Here is a 22,400-nt window from a genome sequence, read left to right on the forward strand (position 1 = left end):
ATGCCGATGTCATCTAGGCGGTGTTCTGTATCATATAGTTTCCTTATATATTCTTCCCATGTTTTCAGCACTTCCACTTTTTCAGTAACCACTTGTCCTCTAGAATCTTCGATTCCGGACGTCGTTACATTTCTGTTCTCTCCTTCTCCCAGTTCCTTCGTTTTCTGGTACATGAGGTCGTACCTTCTTCTTCTTTGTAGTTCTTCTATTTCGTCACACATTTCTTCTAAGTACGTTTCCTTCGCTTTGTCTGTTTCCCTCCTGAGAGCGTTGTTAAGTCTTCTGTATTCTTCTTCATTGACATTTTTACACTTCCTCTTTTCCTCTATCTTCTCCAGCATCTCATTGGTGATCCAGGGTGCGAAAATGTATCTACGAAAATTACGCTGATTAAAATTAAAAATGTACGAAAACACCGGAACATTATCGTTGCTTACGTTGGTGGTAGCTGCTGTTATTACAAGGGGCGCTTAAAAAGTTTACATTTGAAGTCCTTACAATCCTTGACATGCCAATCAGGTAAAACCGCCGTGTACATTGAGGCAAACATCCCAATGACTCACCAGATTGAAGACACCCGTTTAGAAAACACTATGTTCTGCTACGTGAAGAAGTCCGTAACTGCCTGCTTCACATCCTTGTCCGACAGGAATCGTCGACCCCATCAGGACCTTTTTTAAGGGACCGAAGGTATGGTAATCGCATGGGGAGAGATCCGGGCTATAGGGCGGGTGCTTGACTGTCCCCCAATTGTGTTGGCAAAACTTCTGCGTTACGACATTTACGACATGGAGACGCGCATTATCAAGAAGCAAGAGAACCCCTTGCCGCTAACCACAAAATGGCTCTGAGCACTTTGGGACTTAACATCTGAGGTCATCAGCCCCCTAGAACGTAGAACTACTTAAACTTAACTAACCTAAGGACATCACAAATGTCCATGCCCGAGGCAGGATTCGAACCTGCGACCGTAGCGGTCGTTCGGTTCCAGACTGAAGCACCTAGAACCGATCGTCCACAGCGGCCGGCCCGGAACGTAAATCTTAGCTTTTATGTAGGTTATATTGGTCATTGGTAGTTCTTGTTCTGCTTTCAAATTTCTCCTCGGTAGTAATAAGTCAGCTAAAAGCGCCAAACGATACATGCGCAAAGTTTTGAAATAGTACTAAAGGAAACTGTAGCTGCTGTTCGGCGTTAAGTGCACATACTCCACGCATTTCACGTTTAAATACAAATTCAGCTTCCTAAATTCTTGTTTTCCTATGCCAGTTTGCTTACAGTGCGCTGTAAAATAATCACTTCTGAATATAAAAGTTTTGCATCGCCGCTCTAGCTATAAAGTGATGTATCCTGTGTGCTGCTTATTAGCGCCAGCAAACAATAAGGCAGCGTTAGTCTATGTTCGTTACCTCGTGTTCCCTTCCGTTTCCTCTAGTGTAAACGATTGTTCACTGCTACAAGTGAATGGTAGTGAACACTGGCAAATTGTTTTCGAATGTCCATTCGCATCCATTCGCTCCTGTTTAAACCAGGCTTTAGCGGTGAACGCCGCGTGAGACAAATTACACGAGGTATTTCTCTGGTGATTTAATCGAAAATGTTTATTGGCGGACCCGGATTAATTCATTTAATTGCCACAGTATCCAATCAGTCTAAATCAGCCTCGCTTTGACCATTGAGACAGGGTTAAGCTTCTCACTACTCTTAAGTCAATAATTAGAAGCCCTGTGGCAATCCGATCACATTCAACAATATACCGAGATCTGACCACTGAATTGGAATATGGAAAACGGTAGTACACATATAATGTAACTATCTCCCGGCAATTTCCGCCGATAATCTGCTAAATACCAAACGGGGATACAGTTCAACGTTAACACGGAAAGAGTCACACAAAAAGACGAGATTCAGATATAAATTATTGGTTTAATAAGGCCCTACCTTATCCGTCTCGTTCACTAAATACCGCCGTCCGGCTGACTACTTGGCTTCTCTAACCAATCTGAGGTCTCTGTTCACCCAAACTGGACAATATTGACGAGCTGCGGCCTCCCCCAGACACCTGCAATACACAGGCTCAATCGCCGAGAACAATGGCCCCAGCTAAAAGTGCCCCGCACAATTGTGGAGGCGCCCCAATAAAACTACAGACTTATCGCAGAAGCCACAATTGCAGCAGGACCTACGGAGCATGATGCCAAGCCTAAATAAAGCCAAAATTGAATCACAGACTTCCGTCACACCAGAACTCCAGCCTCAATGGGAAGAGCACTTTGAATCCACCACACACATAATTTTAAAAAATGAAGAAAATTAGCCCATCCGGCGTCTGCACATTCGCTGAACGGCAACACTCACCGAACTGTTCAACGGTAAACCCATGCCCGCGCACGGAAATGCACTTTCAGAACCTCGTACAGCAAGAAATAATTCGGATGATCAGAAAGGACCCCCTTTCCGGTATTTTGAAGTACTCTACGAAATCACCAACTGCGCCCAGGTCGGCGCGGAAGCTTCAAGGCGTTCTACGAAATTACTTAAGCTTTAAGCCTTTCAGCCAAACGAAATCAGGAGCAGAAATTAGACATTTTCACAGGACATTTTCTGCTCCTGCTCATAGCGCTTCTGTATCGTGCTGCTCCCTCCAAAACGTCTTAGAAGTTTCTCTACAACAGGTGATGGGAAACATCCGTCGTCATCGGACACTGTTCGCCCTTGAAATCAGCCTAGTCGCCTCTGACCACCACAGATTTTAGAGAGTTAGGGAAAGACCGGCTTTTGTCCAGGCTGGACAAAACCCACTTCCCCGAGATACCGCAAAAATGTCCCAGTAGCACACACAAGAATACTGACGTGGTCATAAAATGTTACGCTTGTATTTATTAAAAGAACGGACTTTGTTCGTGTTCCGTAAGGAATTATCAAACGATGACTAACTGCCGCTTAATTAAAGGTGAAAGTTTTTTCGTAGTCATACACTTTGTTGTGTAAGGTCCAAAGTCTCGTCGACTGGTGAAGACAACGTCTGTATTTTAAACGACCCACTGCGCCAGTGACTCAGAGTACAGGGCAGTTTATGTATAAGGTTGTATTCGAAACCAAGCTACGGTCGCAATGTGTGAGGACTGTTTTTAGAGTGTTCTGTAACTTTCGTTGAAGTGTTTCTCTTCTCTCTCAGCGAGCGTTTCTTTCTTAGCCCGCTCACACGTACTTTTTGTATTCAAACTATCCTCTCATTTACTTTTATAACAGTGATATTGTTAACTATTGTCACGTCGTAGCAAAACTACAATAAACGAACAAGAAGACGTAAAGCATAATGAGCTCGCAGTGAAAAGCTATTCAGGTTCTGTCTTGTGGAGCCATCGTAAAACTGCACCATCGCCCAGTACTGAGGTTATTACGCACCGGTTATCGAAAATATATTCAATGAAGCATGTTTCGGAACTACATTGTCCAATTATTAGGTTCTATAAAACAAGGAAACAAAGAACATTACTTCGCATTATTGCACATAACGCTGCGAGCTTTGCTACATTCTTCGTGAAGTAGCGTCGGTAACTGGCGTGCTGCGAGTTGTCAATTCAAACCCCACCACCTGCGAATGTTGGTTATTTAGTATTTATCATTTCCGGAAGGTTCTAGAAACTTATTATGTTTATAACGTTCGCATATTCTGGCATATACAGGGTGAAAAGTATTTAAACCGACAAACTCTGGGAGGTTGTAGGGGACATCATATCAAATATTTTCCCCTAATGTCATTATTTCCCATGAGGAATATTTAAACCGGTAGAGGAAGATTTCTCTGGCGGCAAATTAATTAAACCAACATATACTTTTTCATTTTTTATGACCAAGAGACAACACATTAACACAACGCAATTTCAATTACAGTAGACTTTCAAAAATGCCTCCATTGACATGTAAACAAAGGTTACACCGTCGGATCATGATCTGCCTGACACGGGCAAAAACCCCAGGAGTATCCTGAATTGTTCCTGCTGCTGCTACTATCCGGGCAACCAGATCCTCTTCTGATGCAACAGGATTTGCGTAAACAGGGTTGCGCATCTCTCCCCACACAAAAAAGTCCAGAGGAGACACATCTGGGGATCGAACAGGCCATGGTACAGGAGCACCTCTGCCAATCCACGTTTCTGGGGACTGTCGGTCCAGGAATCGACGCACACGACGACTGGAATGTGCCGGCGCCCCGTCATGTTGGAACCACATGTGTTGTCTTGTAGGGAGCGGAACGTCTTCCAGCAACTCTGGCGATGCTCTGGCGAGAAAATTGTAATAATGCCTGCCATTTAATGGTCTAGGTAGCAGACATGGCCAAATTAAACAGTCCCCAACAACACCGACCCACACATTAACGAAGGACCGCACTTGATGAGCGCTAGTAACTGTGGCATATGGGTTGTCCTAACTCCAAACATGCGAATTGTGCATGTTGAAGACTCCATCACGCCCGAACATTGATTAATCGGTACACAACATAGAGGATGGAAATGTAGAAAGCATTTCACACTGTTCCAGTTACCACTGCGAAAACTGTGCTCTGGGTGGATAATCAACTGGTTCCAGGTTGTGGACACGCTGTAAGTTAAATGGACGTTATAATTTCTTTCGAAGGACTGTTCTTACATTCGTATGATTCGTCCCCATGTTACGTGCAATTGCACGAGTGCTGATTGAAGGATCCCGCTCCAAATGCTGCAAGACAGCTTCCCCAAATAGCAGCGTTCTTACCGTGCGACGGCGTCCCTGTCCAGGTAATCCGCTAAATGACCCGGTCTCAAGCAGACGTTGGTACACAGCAGCAAAGGACGTATGTAGCGGGATACGGCGATTAGGATATTGTTGTTGATAAACCCGCTGTGCAGCTCGTCCGTTGTGGTGCGCTACGTAGTACGCACCAACCATATCAGTGTACTCACTCCAGGTGTATCGCTCCATTAGTAAACAGAGACAATGCACTACTATACTGGTGGACACCAGTTGCCTTCAACTGAAGAGCGTAATACGCCCTCTAACAACTAAAGATCGTAATATGGCCTCCACTGGTTGAAATAATCCTCATAGGAAAAAATAACATTAGGGAAAAATATTTGTTTTGATGACCCTACAACCTCCCAGAGTTTGTCGGTTTAAATACTTTTCACCCTGTTTCTATAAACAGCACCAGTCTTCACCCAGGCGTTCCGTTCTATTCTGTCTGTAGGTTGATGATCATAATAAACTTTTTTTCAGTGTTAAGTGTTGTACTTCACTGACGAATCTGCTTGCAGATTCGGACTTGATTGGAGTTACGAAGTGATGTTGTTTAGTGTAGACACAGGGTGTTTTAAAACATCAACATCACCATGTTGTTTCAGAGGTCCATATATTTAGGAGACCAATGGATTCCAAGCCAGCAGTAACTCAATAACACATCAAGCAGCCATAAGTGTTTACCGGAGACATTCGTCAGGACCCGGCGAAAAGGCTGAAAGGATTGGACTAAGTCGCCAAATACAACTGTCTAATCACATTATGTGTTTGGTGAATGTGCACTTTTACTTGGATGGCGCAACCCAGCAGTGTTTCGAGTACAGCAAAGAGAATCTCGGAATAGCTGACACACATTCCGGGCCCAAATGATGAGAACGTTTGGTGACCATACACACCAAGTCCACTTATCAGAAGAATAATTGACGAATAGTGACCAGAGTCATGGGGTGACGACAAAGTCGTACATATGGAGTGTTTGGGCACTATGCCGCATTGTGAATATGAATATCACAAAAACAAAGAGTCGCAGCAAACTTGTATGAAACTCTTTTGGTAACAGATGCTGCAACAACACGAGAATTGATCAGGTGGTGCGAGCGCATCAAAGTAATGCAACTGAAAAAAGTCAGATGAAAGAGTTTTGACCCACTCCCGAATGCCTTCACTGTGAGCACCGTGGCCTCGCCCCCAATCTTAGCCACCAAACGAACGCGCCATGAACTGTGGACTCGGGGCGACTCGGAACCGTCAAACGATAACCCAGCATCCGTCCCGAGCAGGTGCAACCAACTCTTTCGCCAAGTATAACGCCACACAGAAGAACAGATATTTGAAGGACGGAAGATAAACGCTTGTCCGTTCTCTGGACGCGCTAGACAGTTGTATTGGACTTAGAGAAAGAACACGAATGTTCGACGGCTATTACACCTCAAGATGTCAACTGTCACAACAGCCATGTTCGCGCCAGTCAACTGCAGGTAATTACAGTCGACCTGTGCCACGAAGCTCATCGCGGAACCCTGGACGTGGTTGCTCCCCAACACGCCATAGCCGTTCGCCGAGGCCGTACAGACGTTCCAACTGTTCGCCTAGCCGCACTCAGGAAAACTAAGCCAGGTGACTATCAGCAGAGGTGAGACCACCACAAATGAAAATCCTCCATGGTCGATAGTTCCTTATACGTCAGCAGATCTGATCGATGTCATGATTGTCGGCTATCCTCTCTAGGCGCTAGTCGACTGAGGGGCTTCTTTTTCTGTAATGTCGCATGTTTATTGTAGCCAGCTAAATCACCGCAGATGTGAAAGCGATTGTGCTGAAGGTCGCAAATGGGTAATACGTTCAGACGACTCAGCTGTATACTGCAAGAATAACTATCAACGACAGAACACAGCCCTTCAAATTTGTCTTTTTAACAGAATGTAGCCGTGATGTTACTCTCGGATGGGACTTAATGCACGCGACGCAGGCCGTCATACACTGTGCAAGATCAGAGCTCCAGTCTGACGAAGTTACATTCCTGGAAATTGAAATAAGAACACCGTGAATTCATTGTCCTAGGAAGGGGAAACTTTATTGACACATTCCTGGGGTCAGATACATCACATGATCACACTGACAGAACCACAGGCACATAGACACAGGCAACAGAGCATGCACAATGTCGGCACTAGTACAGTGTATATCCACCTTTAGCAGCAATGCAGGCTGCTATTCTCCCATGGAGACGATCGTAGAGATGCTGGATGTAGTCCTGTCGAATGGCTTGCCATGCCATTTCCACCTGGCACCTCAGTTGGACCAGCGTTCGTGCTGGACGTGCAGACCGCGTGAGACGACGCTTCATCCAGTCCCAAACATGCTCAATGGGGGACAGATCCGGATATCTTGCTGGCCAGGGTAGTTGACTTACACCTTCTAGAGCACGTTGGGTGGCACGGGATACACGCGGACGTGCATTGTCCTGTTGGAACAGCAAGTTCCCTTGCCGGTCTAGGAATGGTAGAACGATGGGTTCGATGACGGTTTGGATGTACCGTGCACTATTCAGTGTCCCCTCGACGATCACCAGAGGTGTACGCCCAGTGTAGGAGATCGCTCCCCACACCATGATGCCGGGTGTTGGCCCTGTGTGCCTCGGTCGTATGCAGTCCTGATTGTGGCGCTCACCTGCACGGCGCCAAACACGCATACGACCATCATTGGTACCAAGGCAGAAGCGACTCTCATCGCTGAAGACGACACGTCTCCATTCGTCCCTCCATTCACGCCTGTCGCGACACCACTGGAGGCGGGCTGCACGATGTTGGGGCGTGAGCGGAAGACGGCCTAACGGTGTGCGGGACCGTAGCCCAGGTTCATGGAGACGGTTGCGAATGGTCCTCGCCGATACCCCAGGAGCAACAGTGTCCCTAATTTGCTGGGAAGTGGCGGTGCGGTCCCCTACGGCACTGCGTAGGATCCTACGGTCTTGGCGTGCATCCGTGCGTCGCTGCGGTCCGGTCCCAGGTCGACGGGCACGTGCACCTTCCGCCGACCACTGGCGACAACATCGATGTACTGTGGAGACCTCACGCACCACGTGTTGAGCAATTCGGCGGTACGTCCACCCGGCCTCCCGTATGCCCACTATACGCCCTTGCTCAAAGTCCGTCAACTGCACATACGGTTCACGTCCACGCTGTCGCGGCATGCTACCAGTGTTAAAGACTGCGATGGAGCTCCGTATGCCACGGCAAACTGGCTGACACTGACGGCGGCTGTGCACAAATGCTGCGCAGCTAGCGCCATTCGACGGCCAACACCGCGGTTCCTGGTGTGTCCGCTGTGCCGTGCGTGTGATCATTGCTTGTACAGCCCTCTCGCAGTGTCCGGAGCAAGTATGGTGGGTCTGACACACCAGTGTCAATGTGTTCTTTTTTCCATTTCCAGAAGTGTATTTCAACAAGCACACATAACAAAGATAGCTCTGGCCGGTCGTTTTCCATTGACGACGCTGTTATCCCGCCGTCATCAACGAGACTAGTTCCAGTCGTGAATGTAGAAGCTCAGTTAAACCTTGGAGATTTGGCTGATTACAAAAAGCTACTGGGGCCCCCAAAAGAAATCTACCCAGCACGTCCAAGTTCACCAACCCCGATCACGAGCGGCTGCACCGCCACGACTGTATGGGCCACCAAAGGTCCACAAGGATGGAACACCTATGCGTCCAATAGTCAGCAACATAGGAGCAGCAACCTATCAACTGGCCCAACACCTGACCGGTCTCCTTAGTCCATTTGTGGGAAAATGCGAACACCACATCCGCAATTCCATCCACTTTGTGCAACGTATACAAGAACTTCGGGTCCAGGAAAGCGACTTGTTAGCGAGCTTCGATGTAGTGTCCCTCTTCACTAGGGTACCACTGAAAGACTCCATCTATCTGATAAGCAAGAAATTCGACAAGAACCTAAAAAGACTTTTCGAGGTCGTGCTCACCTCGACATACTTCCTGTTCGACGGAAATTACTATGAACAGACAGATGGGTCGCCATGGGATGCCCGCTTTCAGAGGTTGTAGCCAACCTTTTTATGGAGAATTTCGAGGAGAAGGTACTAGAACAAGCCAGACAAAAACCAACTTGTTTCTTCCGCTACGTGGATGACACGTTCGTTGTTTGGCCACATGGACGGAACAGCTTCAATAAATTTCTCGAACACTTCAAGTCGCTGCACCCCAACATACAATTCATGATGGAGGTAGAGCAGGATGGTTCCCTACCGTTTCTTGACGTCCTGGTGAAACGGAAACCTGACGGCAAGCTGGGACACAGTATATACAGAAAACCTACACACACCGATTTGTACCTAAATGCCTTTAGTTGCCACAACTCCCAGCGTGAAGGCGTTTAGCGCACACTTGTTGACAGGGCACGATCGATCTGCGATCAGGAAAGCCTTCCAGCTGAACTGCAGCACCTCGAGACAACATTTTGGAAAAATGGGTACAACCAGAAGCAAATAAGACAGGCACTCAGCGAGACTGCGCCAATAGAGCAAGAAGAAGAAACACAAGAACAGAAGTCATTGGCGTGCATTCCGTTTGTCGGAAACACCTCTAGAAAATTCGGTAGAATCCTGGGGAAGCACAATGTGAAATGTGTATTCCAACCCTATGCAAAAACCTTGACTCTACTGAGTTCAGTGAAAGATGACCTAGGCCTTCGAAAACCAGGTGTTTATCAAATTCCTTGTCAGTGCGCAAAATCATACATTGGGGAGACAATCCGCACTGTAGAAGAGAGGTGCCGCGAACACAAGCGCCATACTGAGTTACGCCAGGCCACTAAATCAGCCGTAGCTGACCATTGTATAAAGACTAGCCATACTGTGGACTATGAGAAAACAAAAGTACTCTGTCAATTCTCCTACTTCTGGGACTGCGTTACCAAAGAGGCCATCGAAACCCGACTGCAGGACGGTCTAATAAATAAAGACAGCGGCCTTCAACTTAGGCTTGGAACCATGCACTCAGGCTGGAGAGAAAGATGCAGTCCTAGAGATTGAGGACCGCCGCCGACGGCGGCAGCAGGGAGACTGCAGGCCCCAGTTCAGACCCAGGCGCCGCTTCCGCCACCACCTCCAGTAGCCGCCGCGCCGGCGGCACCGAAGACACCAGGAGAGGAGCGGTGGAGGGGGTAAGGGCTAATATATATATAGGGCGCCGAGAGGAACAGCACAGCATTCGTCAGGAGCCACCTGAATATGGTAGCGTGTACGTCTGCCGAAATATTGTGGAGAAATTACGACGCTACCCGGTCGGATACCCGAGAACTGTTCAAATTAGAAATGTGATTCACCACTGAACACAGTACGGTGCCATTCATCAGCAGTCCCTGCTTCCTGGTCACGTCACCATTCCAAACTCCGTCGTTTGTGTTGTGCTGTTAACGGTAGCCTACGCATGGGACAGTAATCTCTAGTCTAGCTGCAGCTAGTCTGTAACCAATGAGGTGGTATGTCACAGAATGTTGCATGAGTCCAGTACTTGTTCTCGGATGGCAGGCGGATACTTGAAGAGGCACGATGTGCTCGGTGCACAATATGGCGATCCTCTTTTCTGGTAGTGAGACTTTGTTGGTTACAGCCTTCGTGATTAATATGTCTTCTCTTACGTTCCCATACAGTCAATCCTCGGGGCATTGTCACATTCAAATGCCCAGAATTCACGGTTCGACCAGCTGGCCATATGAAGATCAACAATGAGGCTCCTTTGATACCCTATCAGGTACTGATAACGCTGTCACACATGAGAATATAGGCATCTAGTGCATAAATTTTAATGGAGAGGATAAGGTAGTTACTGTAAGAACTACGGGTAACAGCCTTGCTAGTAACTTAAAACATAGTATTAGAAGCGACCTGGTGGATCTAAGAGAACACTTTCCTATGGTGTTTGTGCAGGTTTTACAGCATCATGATCAGACCTGGGTTAACACAGTTGCTAGCCTTGTTAACAAAGAGCAGAAAGAACTAGTTTCGATTGAAACAAAGTGTTATATCTGTAGAGTGCCTCTTGCTGCAATTGAGATACGGTGATACATAAATCATAGCCTGCACCTGGATTGGAGGGGGATAGGAAAGATTAGCTGAACATCTTGCAGGAAGTGTAATAGGGGCCACAAGCACATAAGACAATGTACCTGAGGTTATTGGAATCAAAGGGGCAAATTTTTTTAGGTTCGAGTAAGGTTACGGACGGACGGTACTGAAAGAAATTAAAACGGAAGAGAACTAGAAAAACAAAATTAATTTGTTTCATCAGAACATTAGAGGCTTGGAAAACAAGATAGACGAGTTTATTATATGCCTAGAAGATATGGAAAATTCTGAAGTGACAGAAGTTATGTGCGTCTCTGAACAGCACGTAAATACAGAGATGGAGAATTTATATATCAGGGGTTATGGACTATCATGATTTTTGTGTAGGGCTAACATGGAAAATGGAGGAGTTGCAACGTGTGTAAAAGTTTGACACAAAGTAAAAAATATTGAAATAAATAATCGTTGTGTTGATCAGAAGCGTGTACTTGTGAGTTTTTACGACGGAATTTTCTCTGGTAATTGTAACAGTCTACAGATCCCCTCTAGCAAATTGTCAGCTATTTAAGGAAAATCTACACTCCTGGAAATTGAAATAAGAACACCGTGAATTCATTGTCCCAGGAAGGGGAAACTTTATTGACACATTCCTGGGGTCACATACATCACATGATCACAGAACCACAGGCACATAGACATAGGCAACAGAGCATGCACAATGTCGGCACTAGTACAGTGTATATCCACCTTTCGCAGCAATGCAGGCTGCTATTCTCCCATGGACACGATCGTGGAGATGCTGGATGTAGTCCTGTGCAATGGCTTGCCATGCCATTTCTACCTGGCGCCTCAGTTGGACCAGCGTTCGTGCTGGACGTGCAGACCGCGTGAGACGACGCTTCATCCAGTCCCAAACATGCTCAATGGGGGACATATCCGGAGATCTTGCTGGCCAGGGTAGTTGACTTACACCTTCTAGAGCACGTTGGGTGGCACGGGATACATGCGGACGTGCATTGTCCTGTTGGAACAGCAAGTTCCCTTGCCGGTCTAGGAATGGTAGAACGATGGGTTCGATGACGGTTTGGATGTACCGTGCACTATTCAATGTCCCCTCGACTATCACCAGAGGTGTACGGCCAGTGTAGGAGATCGCTCCCCACACCATGATGCCGGGTGTTGGCCCTGTGTGCCTCGGTCGTATGCAGTCCTGATTGTGGCGCTCACCTGCACGGCGCCAAACACGCATACGACCATCATTGGCACCAAGGCAGAAGCCACTCTCATCGCTGAAGACGACACGTCTCCATTCGTCCCTCCATTCACGCCTGTCGCGACACCACTGCAGGCGGGCTGCACGATGTTGGGGCGTGAGCGGAAGACGGCCTAACGGTGTGCGGGACCGTAGCCCAGCTTCATGGAGACGGTTGCGAATGGTCCTCGCCGATACCCCAAGAGCAACAGTGTCCCTAATTTGCTGGGAAGTGGCGGTGCGGTCCCCTGCGGCACTGCGTAGGATCCTACGTTCTTGGCGTGCATCCGTGCGTCGCTGCGGTCCGGTCCCAGGTCGACGGGCACGTGCACCTTCCGCCGACCACTGGCGACAACATCGATGTACTGTGGAAACCTCACGCCCCACGTGTTGAGCAATTCGGCGGTACGTCCACCCGGCCTCCCGCATGCCCACTATACGCCCTCGCTCAAAGTCCGTCAACTGCACATACGGTTCACGTCCACGCTGTCGCGGCATGCTACCAGTGTTAAAGACTGCGATGGAGCTCCGTATTCCATGGCAAACTGGCTGACACTGACGGCGGCGGTGCACAAATGCCGCGCAGCTAGCGCCATTCGACGGCCAACACCGCGGTTCCTGGTGTGTCCGCTGTGCCGTGCGTGTGATCATTGCTTGTACAGCCCTCTCGCCGTGTCCGGAGCAAGTATGGTGGGTCTGACACACCGGTGTCAATGTGTTCTTTTTTCCATTTCCAGGAGTGTAGATGCATTATCGAGTTACCTGTCAGGCAAGAAGAAACTGTAGCTCTGGAGATTTTAGTGCAGATTTCTTAAAATATACGGACAGGAAAAATTAACTAGAATTTCAGTTGTCAATTTTCCAACTCCTGTGGATCAAAATAGTAGGACACTGACTTATAACATTTCTGTAGACAGTGCTCAGGTTGAAACAATTAATATGCACCTTTTTGTTAATGGACTTTCTGATCATGGTGCACAGTTAATGAAAAAAAAAAAAACAACGCGGCAACTTTCAGTATTTAACCGGTTCATACAAACCAATAAGGCCTGTTAACGAGAACAGGAAACAATATTTTAAGAGCAAGTGAAAAGAGGCTGTATGAGATGAAGTCTATATAGAAAGAGATGTTAAAGTCAAATTCAATTTATTCCATAGCAAATTTGCGTCAATATTTGAAAGTTGCTTTCCTAAAATGTTATCCATATTTCCATTCAATAATGTCGTAATAGTTTTCTGCGATAAAGTATCACTTAGAAAGAAAGTACTGATTGCACAAAGGAGAGCAGCAAAAACAATATGTGGTGTGCACTCACAGACGTCAAGTAGGTATCTCTTGAAGGAGCTAGGCATTTTACCCATGCCGTTTTAATACATGTATTCGCCAATGAAATTCATCATAAATAATCCTTTACGATTTAGAAAGAACAGTTATGTTCAGAACCACAATAAATGGTTCAAATGGCTCTGAGCACTATGGGACTTAACATCTGAGGTCATCAGTCCCCTAGAACTTAGAACTACTTAAACCTAACTAACCTAAAGACATTACACACATCCATGCCCGGGGCAGGATTCTAACCTGCGACCGTAGCAGTCGCGCGGTTCCATAACTACAACACTAGAAGCAAAAATGACCTTTTATTACACGTTACTGCAGCTGTCAGAAAGAAGTTCAATATGCAGCAACAAAAACTTTTAATCATTTCTCCAGTACCGTAAAATGTCTGTCAGGTAGGAAAGCAAGTTTTAAATCTAACTTAAAATCATTTCTTCTAAACAATTGCTTCTATTCCACTGACGAATTTCTTTTCATTAATTGGCAGCCTGTAAAAAATAAAAAATAAAAAAATAAAAGATTAAATGTAGTTTCGTGAGTAGGACTAAAAATATAGTGTTATGCTTAGTGTTAACACTAATCGTGTATGTGTATTCTGTGAACTGAGTCTTTCCACATCATTTCGATAAAAGAATAGTTCAAATGATTTATTGAACATGTAACTAACTAACTTTCCATAATCAATTATTCTAAATAAGTCACAATCGCATTATTTATTTTGCCGCCAACCGGTTTCAACCCGCGATGGGGTCATTTTCAGGGCAATTTACACTGTAAAGTTATAATATTAGTTAGTAATGATAGATATATTATTTATTATGTTTTTATTACAACTGGAGCAAAAAAATGGTTCAAATGGCTCTGAGCACTATCGGACTCAACTGCTGTGGTCATCAGTCCCCTAGAACTTAGAACTACCTAAACCTAACTAACCTAAGGACATCACAAACATCCATGCCCGAGGCAGGATTCGAACCTGCGACCGTATCACTCGCACGGTTCCGGACTGCGCGCCTAGAACCGCGAGACCACCGCGGCCGGCACAACTGGAACAAACTTTAAAATTTACGATTTCGTGCTTAAGCATGCAACAGCCATTGGTCACCGTGGGGGGCGTTACCGTCTGTCCACGTGTTGTTGGCCGTTATTTAGCCTCATGCAGAGAGCCAACCATGCATAGTTACCAACCGCGCACAGGCAGGGTGACGACTCCTGCGAACGACCAAATGGGTACAAAAATCTGTTTATTTATGTAATTTTCACTAATTGCTTGTAGATTACCTCCATCATTACTTACTAATATTATAACTTTACAGTGTAAATTGCCCTGAAGATGACCCCATCGCGGGTTGAAACTGGTTGACGGCAAAATAAATAATTAGATTGTGACTGTCATTTTGAATGATTGATTATAAGTAAATTAATCGCTGTTTATCTCCATACAACTATGTTGTCTAAAAGAAAACGAAAATCTTTCTATATCTTTCACTGTGGTCATTCAGCAACTGAGGTTGTTCCTTCCCCTTGTCGAACCTAGCAGATCTGGTAACAACACTGTTAGGAAAAACGCTAATGCACCCTCGTGGTCGTTCTAGCTGTCGGAGAGAATTAAAATTCTAATAATTTACATACTCGCCCATTGTGTGAATGTGGAGTGAGTTACACTGACATCTGACCACGTCTTCTGGACGCTTCGCTTCATTTGTCAGGCAGACTCTTTGCTTTAGGAATCTCCTTAGTGACTCATTCACCCCATCATCGCTGTTGTTCTGTACATGCAATATCAAATTCCAGTGAGCTCTTTGTTCGGTGTCATTTCTGGTCGTGGGTGAGCAGAGACGTGTTGTAGTGTGAGGGCGGACACGTGGCCGCAGGTACGCCGTGGCGACGCGCGACCTGGAGCCGGGCGCCGAGGTGCTGACGGAGCTGCCGGTGGCGGTGGGGCCCAAGGTGGACAGCGCGCTGTGCTGCCTGGGCTGCTACGCCTACAACGACGGCTCGACGCTGTGCTCGCGCTGCGGCTGGCCCGTGTGCGGGCCGGACTGCGAGGCGGCGGCCGCCCACGCGCAGGCAGAGTGCGGCGAGTTCCGGCGCGCCGGCGTGCGCCTCGCGCCCGTCGACGACCCGGCCGACACCTGCCCGCAGCTGGAGTGCGTCCTGCCGCTGCGCGCGCTGCTCGCCAAGGAGCGCGACCCGGCGCGCTGGCAGCGCGAGGTGGCGCCCATGGAGGCGCACAACCAGCGCCGCCGCGACGCGCCCGGCTGGCACTCCAACCAGGTCAACGTCGTCTCCTTCCTGCGGGACCGCTGCGGGCTCGCCGACAGGTGATTACCGCCAGTTCCAAATAATACCCGTTCCAGTGATCGAGAGGGACGGAGGAAAATGTGCAAATAAACGAGAGTCTGATGGAAAGTAAATTGCGGTGTATACCTATCATCTTTACTTTAATAAAGTACACAATAATATATGTATACCTGTTGTCTGTCCTAAGAGTCGTCAGGCGCATTTCCTTTAGTGTTCCGGCAATTTTGTTTTTCAAGTGTGGTGCGGGAGTCGATCCAAACAGACGCTGGTCATCACGTCGTTCTTGTGACGCCCTCTCCCGACAGAAAGCGTCGGTTTGTTTTCCACTACGAACAAAATCATTTTTAAGACGTCATTTTATAGGGCCATTCAGTAGAACGGTCCCAAACTAGTATACTGCGCTATTCATTCTATCGATATCTACAATACTGGCCATTAAAATTGCTACACCAAGAAGAAGGTAGTCCCAGTCTTCAGGAAGGTGTAAGTAGGCTGTTTAGGTTCTTATATTAGTAACGCCGCCGCCACTTAGCGCTCTGTATGAAAATCACTGGCTGTGCTGTGTGCTGTCTGTGGCTGGTTTGGATTGTTGTCTGCCATTGTAGTGTTGGGCAGCGGCAGCTGGATGTGAACAGCGTGTAGCGTTGCGCAGTTGGAGGTGAGCCGCCAGCAGTGGTGGATGTGAGGAGAGAGATGGCGGAGTTTTGAAATTTGTAAGACTGGATGTCATGAACTGATATATGTATATATATATATATTATGACTTTTGAACACTATTAAGTTAAATTCATTGTTTGTTCTCTATCAAATTCTTTCATTTGCTAACTATGCCTGTCAGTAGCTAGTGCCTTCAGTAGTTTGAATCTTTTATTTAGCTGGCAGTAGTGGCGCTCGCTGTATTGCAGTAGTTCGAGTAACCAAGATTTTTGTGAGGCAAGCGATTTGTGAAACGTATAGGTTAATGTTAGTCAGGGCCACTTTTTTGTAGGGATTTTTGAAAGTCAGATTGTGTTGCGCTAAAATTATTGTGTGTCAGTTTAAGCACAATCTTGTATAATTTTTCTAAGGGGACGTTTCAAAGGGTCGTCGAGCAGATGCGCAAAACTATAGACCTATATCTCTGACGTCGATCTGTTGTAGAATTTTAGAACATGTTTTTTGCTCGAGTATCATGTCGTTTTTGGAAACCCAGAATCTGCTCTGTAGGAATCAACATGGATTCCGGAATCACCGATCGTGTGAGACCCAACTCGCTTTATTAGTTCATGAGACCCAGAAAATATTAGATACAGGCTCCCAGGTAGATGCTATTTTCCTTGACATCCGGATGGCGTTCGATACAGTTCCGCACTGTCGCCTGATAAACAAAGTAAGAGCCTACGGAATATCAGGCGAGCTGTGTGGCTGAATTCAAGAGTTTTTAGCAAACACAACATAGCATGTTGTTATCAATGGAGAGACGTCTTCAGACGTTAAAGTAACCTCTGGCGTGCCACAGGGGAGTGTTATGGGACCATTGCCTTTCACAATATGTATAAATGACCTAGTAGATAGTGTCGGAAGTTCCATGCGGCTTTTCACGGATGATGCTGTAGTATACAGAGAAGTTGCAGCATTAGAAAATTGTAGTGAAATGCAGGAAGATATTCAGCGGATAGGCACTTGGTGCAGGGAGTGGCAATTGACCCTTAACATAAACAAATATAATATATTGCGAATACATAGAAAGAAGGGCCTTTGTTGTATGATTATATGATAGCGGAACAAACACTGGTAGCAGTTACTTCTGTAAAATATCTGGGAGAATGCGTGCGGAACGATTTGAAGTGGAATAATCATATAAAATTAATTGTTGGTAAGGCGGGTGCCAGGTTGAGATTCATTGGGAGAGTCCTTAGGAAATGTAGTCCATCGACGAAGGAAGTGGCTTACAAAACACTCGTTCGACCTATACTTTGAGTATTGCTCTTCAGTGTGGGATCCGTACCAGATCGGGTTTACGGAGGAGATAGATAAGATACAAAGAAGAGCGGCGCGTTTCGTCGCAGGATTATTTGGTAACCGTGATAGCGCCAGACTCTGAAAGAGAGGCGCTCTGCATCGCGGTGTAGCTTCCTCGCCAGGTTTCGAGAGGGTGCGTTTCTGGATGAGTTATCGAATATATTGCTTCCCCCTTCTTATACCTCCACAGGAGACGACGAATGTAAAATTAGAGAGATTCGAGCGCGCACGGAGCCTTTCAGACAGTCGTTCTTCCCGCGAACCATGCGCGACTAGAACAGAAAAGGGAGGTAATGACAGTGGCACGTAAAGTGCCCTCCACCACACACCGTTGGGTGGCTTGCGGGGTATAAATGTAGATGTAGATGTAGATGTAGAAATGCAGATGATAAACGGGTATTCATTGGAAAAATATATTATAATAGAACTGACAAGTGATTACATTTTCACGTAATTTGGGTGCATAGATCCTGAGAAATGAGCACCCAGAATAGCAACCTCTGACCGTAATAACGGCCTTGATACGCCTGGGCATTTAGTCAAACAGAGCTTGGCTGGCGTGTATAAGTACAGCTGCCCATGCAGCTTCAACACGATATCACAGTTCATCAAGTGTAGTGACTGGCGTATTATGACGAGTCAGTTGCTCGGCCACCATTGACTAGACGTTTTCTGTTGGTGAGAGTTCTGGAGAATGTGCTGGCCAGGGCAGCAGTCAAACATTTTCTCTGTCCAGAAGGACCTGTACAAGACCTACAACATGCGGTCGTGCATTATCCTGCTGAAATGTAGGGTTTCGCAGGGATCGAATGAAGGGTAGAGCCACGGGTCGTAACATATCTCAAATGTAACGTCCACTGTTCAAAGTGCCGTCAATGCGAACAAGAGGTGACCGAGACGTGTAAGCAATGGCACCCCATACCATCACGCCGGGTGATACGCCAGTAGGGCGATGACGAATACACGCTCTCAATGTGCGTTCACCGCGACGTCGCCAAACACGGATGCGACCATCATAGTGCTGTAAACAGAACCTGGATTCATCCGAAAAAAATGTCGTTTTACCATTCGTGCTCCCAGATTCGTCGTTGAGTACACCATCGCAGGCGCTCCTGTCTGTGATGCAGCGTCAAGGGTAACCGCAGCCATGGTCTCCGAGCTGATAGTCCACGCTGGTGCAAACGTCGTCGAACTGTTCGTGCAGATGCTTGTTGTCTTGCAAACTTCCAGATCTGTTGACTCAGGGATCGAGACTTGGCTGCACGATCCGTTACAGCCTTGCGGATAAGATGCCTGTCATCTCGACTGCTAGTGATACGAGGCCGTTGGGATCCAGCGCGGCGTTCCGTATTACCCTCCTGAACCCACCGATTCCATATTCTGCTAACAGTAATTGGATCTCGACCAACGCGAGCAGCAATGTCGCGATACGATAAACCGCAATCGCGATAGGTGCAATCCGACCTTTATCAAAGTTGGAAACGTGATGGTACGCATTTCTCCTCCTTAAACAAGGTATCACAACAACGTTTCACCAGGCATCGCTGGTCAACTACTGTTTGTGTATGAGAAATCGGTTGGAAACTTTCCTCATTCCAGCTCGTTGTAGGTGTCGCCTCCGGCGCCAACTTTGTGTGAATGCTCCGAAAAGCTAATCATTTGCATATCAGAGCATCTTCTTCCTGTCGGTTAAATTTCGCGTCTGTAGCACGTCATCTGCGTGGTGTAGCAATTTTAACGGCCAGTAGTGTAAACGAGAGTCTGGTTGAAAGTAAATTGCAGTATATACGTATGTACTGTCATCTTTACTTTAATATGCTACAAAATAGTACATACAAAACAGTTGTCTCTCCTAAAAGTCATCAGGAGCATTTGCTTCGGTGTTTCGAAAGTTATCAAATGTTCAAATGTGTGTGAATTCCTATGAGACCAAACTGCTGAGCTCATGAGTCCCTAGACGTACACACTACTTAAACTAACTTCCGCTAACGACAACACACACACACACCCATGCCCGAGGGAGGAATCGAGCCTCCGGCGGGAGTGGCCGGCCGCTGCGTGATGTGTCGCCTCAAACCGGGCGGCCACTCCGCGCGGTCGAAAATTATTGGCAATTTCGTTCTTGCAGCGTGTTGATGGAGTCCGTCCAAACAGACGCTGGTCATCACGTCTTTCTTGCGACGCCCGGTGCCGGTAGAAAGCGTCGGTTTGTTTTCCACTACGAACAAAATCATTTTAATACGAATTTTATTGGCTCATTCAATAGACCGGCCTGAAATTAGTCTGCTGCGATATTCATTCTATCGATATGTATAAACAGGGACAGTACAATACGAAGAATAAGCAGTACTCCAAAAGCGACTGAGCAGCGCCGTTGCGTGGCGGTAGCAGCCAGTACAGATGATGGCAGTGCTGTCGTTGCTGTAGGACTGTTTATTCTTTGTGTTTTACTGTTCCTGTTTATACATACCAACAAAATGAATCTCTCACTAGACTAATTTGGGAGCGCTCTATTGAATTAACAGGTAAAATTACGCTTCAAAAATCATTTTGTTTTTAATGGCACAGAAATGGATGCTTTCCGTTGATGCTAGTCATCGCATGAGAGACGTATCAGGCAGTACTTGTTTGGGCATTCGCCAGCAAGACACTACAAAACAAAATTGCAAATATCTGCCGAAACACCAGACAAAATGAGCCTGACGCTCTCGGGACTGATATCCTGTAAACCAGCGGAAAAGATCTCCTACCTGAGCACACAAAATTCGAACATGTTCCTGTTTATCTAAAAGACTCTGACTGAAAAGTGGAGTACCAGCTGTCAACTATCTCCCAGCATTTATTACTTTTTTCTGTCTTTCTCACTGCCACTGTCTCGTTCTCTCTCAGCATAAAAAAGCGCCGATGTGTTCACATGCCAAAATTTTTGGGGAATATTTAAAGGTGCTGAAGAAGGTAGAATGAGGCTCTTGCTACCCCACAGTCAGAGTATTCTAAAAACAGGAGCGTATTAGGCTGTCTTGTGCTCTGGTAGGAGCATTTCTCCACTGATTCCCTTCTTTCGCCTGCTGCAGCAGAGAATGGTCAATCATATGAAAAGAACTTTGTGAGTCAGTAAAATTTTCATAGTTTACTTTGTCAAGCTGAAATAACACAAACTAATTTTACACTTCAGACAGGACTTAACGTGCACAAAAATTCTGCGTGTGGTTCAACAGTACAACATCTGGTTCCCAGAGCACTTCTGATGATAAATAATGTCGTGTGACGACGGCCTCCCGTCGGGTAGACCGTTCTCCTGGTGCAAGTCTTTCGATTTGACGCCACTTCGGCGACTTTCGCGTCGATGGGGATGAAATAATGATGATTAGGACAACACAACACCCAGTCCCCGAGCGGAGAAAATCTCCGACCTAGCCGAGAAACGAACCCGGGCCCTTAGGATTAACATTCCGTCGCGCTGACCACTCAGCTACCGGGACACTTCTGGTGATAATACAGACACTTTGCAGCATATTTTTCCGTGCCACTACTACTACTACTACTACTACTACTACTACTACGTGATCAGACCCAGTGGACCGCACGCATCTATAAGTTTCCTCCTCCACTGTATTCTGTCCATTGCTGCTATCCGTCATCCGTTCACATCTATTGGCACTTGGTTTAAATCTTCATGGAGTCCATCCTCCAACGCTTCTTGAGTCTCCATGGCGGTCTCTTTCCTGTAGGTGTGAAATCCAGGAGCTTCGGAGGCCATCTGTGATCCTCCATCCGGGCCACATGGCCGGCCCACTGCATTCGTTTGGCTTTGACAGTTCCAGCTATGTTGGACGGCTGGTATAGTTCCTCAAGCTCTTGGTTGTATCTGCTCCTCCATTCCCCTGTATCTGCGTGCAGAACCGGACCGTCAATCTTCCGAAGCACTTTTCTCTCAAAAGTGCTACGTCACTTTATAAACTATATTTTCGCGTCACACCGGATTTTACGAGCGTATTTTAAGAGTACAGGTAGGATAACCACGAACCTCCGTAGCTCGGAAATGAATGAATATATTAAGGAAATTTTCAAGGTTCTACGAGGTCGGTATCTTACGAATATATTGTAAAAATTACGCGTATTTAATGTGTGTTATCCGTCTTGCAATCTTCAGCTCGGCTTTGGGAACCAAAATCGATGTTTTTGGGGTGACTCTCGATAACAGAAAAAGATTTTTCAAAACGAGAAGATGACACTTCTAGTTAAATGCTTAGATAATATACCGTTAAATTTATCATTTATATGTCGCCTCACAGCGGATTTTACGTACACGTTTTATTCATGCAAGTACAGTAACATTGAACCTCTGTATCTCGGAAACAGGTAAAGATATCAAGAAAATTCTCAAGCCTCTTCAAGATCGGTATCTTAGAAATCAAGAAAATTCTTAAACTTCTTCAAGATCGGTATCTTAGAAATATATTGCAAGAATTTTAGCCATTTTCTGGACGTAGCTGTCTTAGAATCCGCGGCTCGATTTTGGTACCCAAAACACATGTTTTTCGGGTTTTATCAGGAACCACCCATGAACTGAACGGCGTCTCTATGAGCCCCTTACGGTGCACCAAACACAACATACGGTGCAAAAAAGGAGGGAAAAAA

The 22,400-nt window shown here is 46.4% G+C and overlaps 1 protein-coding gene across 1 annotated transcript in view; it reads left to right on the forward strand.

Moving 5' to 3' along the window:
- LOC126329207 (SET domain-containing protein SmydA-8) overlaps window positions 1–22,400 on the forward strand; it is a 215,557-nt gene that overhangs the window by 73,661 nt on the left and 119,496 nt on the right. Inside the window, exon 3 of the mRNA XM_049996134.1 lies at window positions 15,329–15,778. Coding sequence (XP_049852091.1) covers window positions 15,329–15,778 — 450 coding nt within the window. The remainder of the gene's footprint in view (window positions 1–15,328; window positions 15,779–22,400) is intronic.

This window comes from Schistocerca gregaria, chromosome 2 (genome assembly GCF_023897955.1).
Source record: "Schistocerca gregaria isolate iqSchGreg1 chromosome 2, iqSchGreg1.2, whole genome shotgun sequence".
NCBI lineage: Eukaryota > Metazoa > Arthropoda > Insecta > Orthoptera > Acrididae > Schistocerca > Schistocerca gregaria.